Source organism: Zeus faber (genome assembly GCF_960531495.2).
Source record: "Zeus faber genome assembly, chromosome: 9".
Lineage (NCBI taxonomy): Eukaryota > Metazoa > Chordata > Actinopteri > Zeiformes > Zeidae > Zeus > Zeus faber.
The window spans coordinates 23,795,915-23,805,590 of NC_137197.1; the positions used below are offsets into that span (position 1 = coordinate 23,795,915).

A 9,676-nucleotide genomic window follows, 5' to 3' on the forward strand; every position below is an offset into this window, starting at 1 on the left:
ATATGGGGCATGCGTATGTTGTTGTTGTCTCGCCTGTCTTTGTCGGTTCTTGTCTTTTTGATGGCTTTGGAATAACAAGAAAAATTAACAGGAAAAACAATCTAACATCTGCTAAGCCCTTTGTAATTCTTGTTTTGAAAAGTACTTGTATTGAATGTTATGAAAATTGTTCTTATTAGGGGCCCAGCCTGTATTCCTATATTATTATTGTTGTAGTAGGAGTAGTAATAATTATTATTATTATAATATATTACAGTGGGGTTTGCTTTCTCACCATGGCAAACAGGCTCTGACACAACGGTCATCATTGTTGCTGTTCTAAAGCCGCAGCCGCTGCAGCGCATCTCTCCCTCACAGAGATGGCCGCGTCCCGACGACGCCACGCCGCGGTGCATGCCGGGAAGGATGGACCAGGTAAGCTGTCGCGGTGAAAGGTCCGATCGTTTTCTTCCGACTCGGTTCACGGCGAGTCACTCGGCGCGGCGATCCGTTCGACCGCTTCGTTCGACTCGGCTCGACGCGGGCGGGCGGGGTACGACTTCCGGGCGTGGGACAGTCGCTTCGGCCCCATGTTGCGATCAAAACGGTTTATTTAGGCGGAAGAAGGAGAGCGTTGGGTCCAGGAGGAAGCTTTTAGTCGAATCCTCCGGGGGAAAAAAAATATTTTGACAGAGAAATGCAACTCACAAACGCGATGTATCCATTTCAAAGCGGTCAGTCGCGGTCAGTCACATTCAGTAGGAATTATGCTAAAAAGCTTGAACCTTTTTTTTTTTTGTCTTGGGCTTTAATTTAACGTCGGTCATTATTTTGAGTATTTTGAGTTTTTTGAGTCCCGACGCCCGAGCCATTTAGAACGCTCGTTCGCACCGAGCGGATCGTTCGCGAGTCCCGCGTCGCCAGTAAGCCGCGGTGACAGGAAGCCGCCTGAGCCGCGGAGCAGCAGGTGAACCAGGCACGGGCTCCGGTGGAACGCACACGGGCTCCGGTGGGACGCACACGGGCTCCGGTGGGACGCACACGGGTCACCACACTTTCTGGTTGTTTCCCGCCCGATTGTTCACGAGGACGGGTCGGAATGCGCCGGCTGGTTTGATGCTCGCCCCGAGTCCACGCCGAGGTAACGGGAGGGAAACGAGACGTGGAGCCGACGCCGAGCGGGTACGCTATTAATAACTTTTGTTGTGGGTCTGGACGTCATTCCCCGTCTTATAACACCGCCGTTGCGTTTATAGTTCTCATTTAATCGAACGCTTGTTGCATGTGTCTGGCGTTTTTATTTACATTTTATTCATAAAATGTTCAAGAGACAAATAAACGATTGTTTTTTTCTTTGTCTGTTTTTTTTGCACGACAGCCATTCTACCTGTGGAGCGACTAAAGTTGTGTTGACTTTGCACTGAAAGTGTAAACTACCCCCACCCCGTTCAGAGTAGAACAGCGAGGCCCGTGGTAAACATAGAGTAGGCCATTCGAGCAAACAAAGCGAGTAGTGACGTGGTGACGCGTCACTGGGACGCTGCCTACGTCACTGGCCGTCACACTGACTGTCCTGTGACGTCAGGGGTACGTGCCGTGTTTGACCGCGTCTGTAAGTGTCACAGTCATCATTCCATGAGCAGTGGTGGAAGCTGGCAAGATACAAGGACTTGGATGTAATTATAAGTATATTCAGTTTTACTTCACTACATTTAAAAGCATATACAGTAGTATGCTGTTTACGCTACGTCATTTCTGACATGTTTTGTAACTCATGATTTATATTTGTGTGATATAACTGAGCCTATAGTACAATATGTGACGTGAATGTATTATGTGATACTAAACACATGGTATAACAAGGACTACTTCTAATACTTCATTTATGATGCACTATATCTGTGTCGCACGTAACAAAATGCAATGATGAACCTCTGTGCCTGTTAGAACGTTGCTTCCCTGTTTTCGAGTCGTATCCCGTGTCACACTGCTGGTATTCGGTTGTGGACATTGTAGTCCCCCCCCCCCCCCGGGGTGAGGCTGGGTGTGATGTCACTACGCGGCTTCCTTACATGAAGAAAGAAAGATGAGGTCGGCCGCGTTGAGCCCTAACGTATTGAATATCATTCTCCGCGAGTGGAAAAAATAAAGGAAGCTCTCGCTTAAAGTTGTATGAGCTCCACCAACTTGCGATCGGGAGTAAAGCTTTTGTCGTTGCTTTGTTAGGTGTATACTGGACATATGGGTAAAGCAGGTAAACATTACTCACTGCAGCAAAATCACTTCACTTCTGAAGTGCAACTGTAAGCTCCCTCCACAACTGGTTTCACAACAAATCTTTTTTTTTTTTTCAGAGATTGAAACTCTGAATTGTTTCCACTTTCTCTTTCACGGCCTCATCCTTTCTCCTTGGTTTCTGTCTCGTGTTTGTGGGTAATTTTCGTTTTGTTACTTTAGTATTTTAAGCAGTTTTACAAACAATCTGAGGCACTTGCCAGCGTAGTGTGTAGTGTTTGCATTCTATATTTTTCTATTTCAACAGATGTTTGAGATGAGATCTTATTTTAGCATACTATGGTTTCAGATAAACTGAAACAACACATATTCATTGGCCGTACTAAATTAGTGTACTAGTATGCCGTTTTGCTGTGGGCTTTCCTGAACATTTATTAATGTGTTAATGTGTTTGCTGTTGGAATTATGTCATGTCATCAAGGCTTTTAAGTTGTAGTTACTTTCCTGTTCCTTAGACCTGTTGGAATGTAGTTATGTCTTCCAAATAAATATAAATAATGAACTGTTGCTTCTTTTATTCCTCTATTGTTGCAGTACCGCTACTGCAACTTCTTGAAGGAGGGACTTCGTCGGAGGAACCATGTTGTCGGGGGACGAGATTCTGTGCAACACGCGGCAGGTGATTGCGGGACTGGAGGCGCTGAGAGGGGAGAACCGCACCCTCCTGGAGGGCCTGCAGGAGGCGATGGAGAGCAGGCCGGCGTCGGAGAGTGGCAGCGTGGAGCAGGAGAAGAGTGGCATCATCCTCCAGTCCCTGGAGAGGATCGAGCTGGGCCTGGGCGAGGCGCAGGTGATCCACGTCGCTCAGCAGAGATAGCCCAGCGTGAGGTTGATCGTTGGCGCTCGATCGCTCACCGCATGCTTCTGTCTGTTTTAATTCCAAACCGGCGTTTCTGGGTCTCCTTCCCCGTGCAGGTGATGATGGCGCTGTCGGCCCACCTGGGCTCTCTGGAGGCGGAGAAACAGAAGCTGCGCGCGCAGGTGAGAAGCAGCGGAGCACTGGAATGAATGAGATTAATAACCGATGGCTGCTCCGGGAGGGAGAAGGGTGGAGCTCCGATCCTAGAATACTGAGCATTCATTCTGAGGGTTCCACTACAGCTCGGCTTCCCGCTTGTTCTGTGCTGCTCGGACCGTGGTTTCCCTCTGCCGATGGATAACATCTGTTTAACTATCACGAATGAGGAATTCTGTCTCTTCCTCTTTTTTTTGTTTTGTTTTTGCTCCCCAACTTCTTTGGCTTCCTCTCCATATTAACCTTCTTAACTTCAAATTTTCTTGTCCATTTTTTTCAGTATTCTGCTCCATTTTCCTTTATTTTTATTTATTTTTTTTCTTCTTCATATTCTTCCTCCTCCAGGTGCGGCGGCTGTGCCAGGAGAACCAGTGGCTGCGGGACGAGCTGGCCGGAGCGCAGCAGAAGCTCCAGGACCGGGAGCAGGAGCTGGTCACGCTGGAGGAGCAGAACCGACACCTGCAGTTCATGGCCTCCATACGGAAATACGACCAGGATGAGCCTCCCCTGGTAAGGAGGAGATTAGGTCAGCTTCCAAATTCAGACAGGTAAACATGCAGGATGCACTCTGGAGACGCCAGAGAGTCGTGTATGAAGATTTCATCCCCGGCGTGACCCAAACCGGCGTGGTCCTAAAGTAACTTTTTTTCTTTTTACGCCATGATTCTTCCTTCACCAAACAGTAAATCATCCAATTTACAATATACCTTTGTCCTCACTGGTTCATGAGGCCCAACAAACGTTCGTAATAACACACTGATTGTGTAGGTATTTTTTTTTTTTTTTTGCTGATGTTTGTTTTCTTCTCCAACAGGATGATAAAGCCTCCTCTTCCACCAAGGAGTCCCTGGACGACCTGTTTCCCACAGATGAGGAAGAACCGTCTCAGAGTAAGAGCTGTGTGTGAGTGTGACATCATGGCTGTCTTAAGTTTCAACAGTGATGTGGTCATTTAAGATGATTTAATGATGGAAAACCCAGTGACCATTGTTGGCGATTCTCACGAGTCATCTTAATAACATTAATAGTTAAAGGAGCAATAGACAACTGTTATGCTTTTACTTATCATTATGAAGTTAATTTTGATTGCACAGTATAATGGTTATAGGATGATGACACCATCAGTGTTTGGATCGGTTCTCTATAAGCCTCGATATCACTGGGCATTGGGGCTGTCACCGGGTACGAGCTCCTGGGAAAATGATGGATTTGCGGCAGTACGTCACAGGAAGTGCCTCAATCAATGGGCAACCATGAGTGGAAATGACAGATGGTGGCGCAATCTACTCCAAGTAGATCATAAACCCCTCAATATAAAAAGGAGTCATTGAAATCGGTTGAGAAATGTAAACGTTATAGTGCTTTTTATCCCAAAAAAAATGCAGTATTGTACTTGTTTACAGGCCAGTCTTGGCTGTTCCAATATGGCAGCGACGTTAACGTAACCCCAGCAACGGGCCGAAGTAGTCAATGCGGCATCTATGTATATACAGTATGTCTATTAGGGTTGCCGTGGTGACTGCTGTTCGGGCATACACAGATTATATTACTCGCTCACTCATTTCTTATTTCCAAAGTGGTGTTGATCATTTCCATGGAACACTCTGAGAGATCGTAAAGCGGTCCGGTTGTCTTTGTGACAGCGCCGCAAAAGTTTTTCTATTGCCCCTTCAACCCTTCCCGACAACCCTCATCAGAGGATTCCGAGATCAATATTAAATTATGTAAATGACTAAAAAACAGCAGCTGGCAGAACAAGACACAAGAAAACACTTTTAAGAGCGGCCCTAGTGGCCTTTTTGACTCCTTCATCTTGATATAACTCTGGGCAGCAGCTCTTCACAAATGACAGACACATTAGAGCTCCTTTTGTGACAAACATTCCCAAACATCTCAGGACATTTGACTTCACTTATGACAGTTATGGCTTCACAGCCTATATCAAACAGGTTTTCTAAACCAAGCACTTCTTGCTTTTTTTGTGCAATTCACCACAAATGACTAATTTGCACACCCATCTAACCCCGACTGGAGCCAAACAAGAGAAAGTAACCACAGGTTGTTTTGTCGGCCAGCGAACCCACTGCACGAGTTACATCTATGGATTCTGTTTCAAAATGTTAACACGGGATTAACATGTGATTTAAATGACTAGAATCTGTTTTGTCATTGTTTGTGTGATAAACCTTTCACTGAGCTCAGACCTTCCAGACTTGTGTTTTTAAGGGACACACTCCAGTGGTGTTAAAGAAGTTCATGTCTCTTGGTTGTATTTCTATGTTAATCAACTGTTGTACTCTGATCCATATTCTGCTGCTGATCTAAGTAGAGAATGGTCTTTGATCCTAGCATCAAGTTATTTTTTCTCACAGTCCCCCCAAAACATTAATATAAACAAAGTGCTTTTAAAAAAAAAAAAAAAAAAAAAAAAATGCTAACATGTATTTTCTGTTCATTTCCCTCTTCTTGCGTTAAGTGTCGCAGCCCCATCACAGCAGCGCCGCAGCAGCCGCCCAGCAGGGGGGTTATGAGATCCCGGCTCGCCTCCGAACGCTCCACAACCTGGTGATCCAGTACGCCTCGCAGGGACGCTACGAGGTGGCCGTGCCGCTCTGCAAACAGGTACAGCCACCTCTGAATCCTCTACGAAGAGACAAGACAATACAATTAAATAAATAAATAAATAAATAAATAAATAAATAAATAAATAAATAAATAAATAGATAAATAAATAAAACTTTAATTACAATACAGCAAACAGTTGAACATCTCCTGTTCTATTAGGGCCTTAATTGGTGCTTTAACGTGTGCTGTCTGAGGTACAGACAGTTTACACACACGTATAGATCTGTCCTTGGTCTGATTCCACCCACAGGCGCTGGAGGACCTGGAGAAGTCCTCAGGTCACACCCACCCAGACGTAGCCACCATGCTGAACATCCTGGCTCTGGTCTACAGGTGAGGCTGGTTGCCGTGGCGACAAACCCTCAGTTTGTTTGGAATAGATGAACAAAAAATTACCTGCACAGGGGATGTGTGATGATTTCCAATAATGTGATAAGGAACACAATTGTCTGGAAGTATTTGGTTACATTACCAGTCAGGGCCGTTTATCATATTATTGGGTTTTATTATATTTATATTTTATTATATTTATATTTTATATAAGTGTAAAATAATACATTTTCGAGACTGTTTGATTAAAGATATAATAAATTCTTCACTGTTTTTGCTTCATCCGTTTGTGTGTTTGCTCACAGGGATCAGAACAAATACAAAGAAGCGGCGAACCTCCTGAACGACGCGCTGGAGATCCGAGAGAAGACGCTGGGCCCGGACCACCCGGCCGTACGTACGCCTACCGCTTGGAGTTGGCACTCAAGTCATGAGCGGGGGGAGCTTGGGTTCGCACTGGTGACCTTTTATCGTTGTGTGTGTGTTTGCAGGTTGCAGCCACGCTAAACAATCTTGCGGTACTTTACGGGAAGAGAGGAAAATACAAGGAAGCAGAACCGTTGTGCAAGAGAGCTCTCGAGATCAGAGAAAAGGTAAACACACACAGGCACACACTCAGGAAGACACTTTTTCACACATTTTAACAATTGTTAAATTGCAAAATCTATTCTACTCAGTGTCAGGAGAGAAGTGATCTGTTCTCTCTGGCTGGTTTTGGTGCCTTATTTTGCAAGGTTGACTGATATTTGGTCTTCTTCAGTAAACTTGACCCGCCCTTCTAGTGTTCATGAACAAACCTTTTTTTTTTTACTTGGCTCCAGGTCCTGGGGACAGACCACCCCGACGTGGCCAAGCAGCTCAACAACCTGGCTCTGCTGTGCCAGAACCAGAGCAAGTACCAGGAGGTGGAGCAGTACTACGAGCGGGCACTGCACATCTACCAGAGCCGGCTGGGGCCCGACGACGCGAACGTGGCCAAGACCAAGAACAACTTGGTGAGTTTGGTCGTTTTAGTTATAATTCATGTTTTGTTTGTATGTGTGTGCAGTTGGGCCCGTGTGTGTGTGTGTGTGTGTGTGTGTGCGTGTGCGTGAGCATGTGCGTGCGTGCGTCTTTGTAAAGAGATGATGAAAGTCCAGTGGATGCTCTGTTTGAAGGTCGAGAAACTTTTATTCATCCACTGAGAGAAATTTCAGTGTCACAGCAGCTCACATAAACAAAATCGACAAATAATAAAGCAGTGGAAGAAAAATATAAAAAGAAAATAGTAATATTTGGAAAAATTTTAAAATATATCATAAAACCTGACAACTGTACACAATAAAACAACTGCAACATGAACAATAACAGTACAAATTAGCCTAAAAGATGAATGGGTAAAATGGGTTTATTTACAATAACTAATCAAATAAAACCCAAAGATAAGAAATTGGTCATGTACAATAAACCTACGTGAATAACATGAGACGTTTAGAACTTACAAGATCCTTTATGCGTAACTCATAACTTGGGACTGTTGTCAATCAGTGTCTGTAGACTCAGGATCCGTGTGTTTCTCTCCGCTAGGCGTCGTGCTACCTGAAGCAGGGGAAGTACAGACAAGCTGAAGCTCTGTACAAAGAGATCCTCACCAGAGCACACGAAAAGGAGTTTGGTTCAGTGGAAGGTAAAACAAACGAGGCAAAGCTTTTGTTAAATTGTGCAACTTGTTAAATAAAGAGACTACGTCGCAGGTTTTATTGATGGAAGCACATGTGGGAGGGGAAAACTTGGACGCACAGGAAGTGACGTCTTAAACAGGAAATCGGCCCCGCCCTCCCCCTCCTCCTCCCAGGTGATGGTCGTCCCAGTTGGTCCAGTTCGGAGGAGGGCATGGCCCCGGACGGTCTGGGCGGCCTGAAGCGGAGCGGCTCCTTCACTAAACTCAGGGAGTCGATACGACGCAGCAGCGAGAAGCTCGTCCGCAAGCTCAAAGGAGTGGGAACGCAGGAAACGAGCCCCAGGAATATTGGGTAAATACGAGAGCTGCCCCGCGAGGCCCGTCTCCGGTCGGAGACCTGTCAGTCGACTGAGATTCTTCAAGCTGAGCAGTCGTTAGTCTTTCATTTTATTTTTTTTTCCAGGATAAAACAGAAGTTTACAGAAATGCCCAGGGATAACATTTCAATGAGAAATGATAAATAATGGGAATCATAAATATATTTCAATGGACACGGCTCTCCGTGCCCCGTTCCTCCAAATAACACAATGCGCATGTCTCCATATCTCCGGCGATGGAGCGGGAGAGAGTCAGACAACAGCGAAAATGCATCTTAGACGAAGATCTTAATCTTATTGCAAGTTAAAAACTGGTTAGATAACTTCAATAAATAGAAAGTAAAAGGTCTAAGTTCCTCCAATACGGGAGGAATTAAGAGCGGGAGAGAGTCGGACAACAGCGAAAATGCATCTTTGACGAACATCTTAATCTTATTGCAAGTTAAAAACTGGTTAGATAACTTAAATAAATAGAAAATAAAAGGTCTTAATTCCTCCAATACTGTTAACAGTACCGATAACGTCGGAGCTTTTCGATACTATGGTCTTGGATAATTTTGCCCCGGGGCAAATAATGCCTGTAATGCCTGGTCCGTACCGCCACGCCCCGCCATGGACCACTTATTGATTGGAGAACTCTAGTAACACTAGGCAGCTAAAAAAATTTTGTTATTTATTTTGCGTCCGCCGTCGGTCAGGGCTGCAACATAGGACAACATTTAACGCGAGATCCAAACCTAATCCTTCACGATCTGTTGTCAGGATGAAGAGGGCCAACTCACTGAACGTTCTGAATGTAGGAGCCAGAGAGAGCCACGACGCCGTGCAGGTGAGAGACGGAGCTTCGTCCTTCCATCTCGGAGGAATGTTCTTGTTCTGTAGCCTACAAATCTGTGTAGAAGTGGTCAAACCGCTGTGGTAATTATTTCTTTAACCATCTTTACAAAGAAAATTGATATTTAAAGCCTTTGATTCAATTTATTTATTTATATAGAATTACTTACTGAGGAAGCATGACTTAAGGACCTAATCAAAGCACAAACAAATTCAAGGGATCTTACAGATGACGGCTTCTAAACAAAAACAAACCAAAAAAAAACAAACCCTGATTTGTTAATGTCACAATGTTGACGGCGGCTTTATTATTATTTTTGTCAACAGCTCCCAGGTCGCCTGACAGAAACACGAACCCTCAGCTCCAGCACCCAAAACCTGGTCCGACGAGGCTCTCTGGGTGGAACCAGCTAACACACACTCGCACACTCTCTCACATGCACTCTCACACACACACACACACACACACACACACACAAGGTCACCACTTCCTATAGAAGTCACTCTTCATCACACTCTGTTTAAGATCCAATTTTCACCTTTTTAACCATGCGTGGGAAC

General features: G+C 45.0%; 1 protein-coding gene across 1 annotated transcript; it reads left to right on the top strand.

The window, feature by feature from the left end:
* Positions 1 to 1,007: 1,007 nt before the first annotated feature.
* Positions 1,008 to 9,655, top strand: klc3 (kinesin light chain 3). Its single transcript, XM_080006235.1, has 14 exons — positions 1,008 to 1,161; positions 2,809 to 3,064; positions 3,190 to 3,255; positions 3,635 to 3,799; positions 4,104 to 4,179; positions 5,766 to 5,911; positions 6,165 to 6,247; positions 6,550 to 6,637; positions 6,736 to 6,837; positions 7,066 to 7,239; positions 7,811 to 7,910; positions 8,079 to 8,256; positions 9,044 to 9,110; positions 9,443 to 9,655. Exons 2-14 carry the CDS (start codon positions 2,855 to 2,857, stop codon positions 9,527 to 9,529), a joined length of 1,542 nt encoding a protein of 513 aa, XP_079862361.1. The 5' UTR covers positions 1,008 to 1,161; positions 2,809 to 2,854; the 3' UTR covers positions 9,530 to 9,655.
* Positions 9,656 to 9,676: the final 21 nt, after the last annotated feature.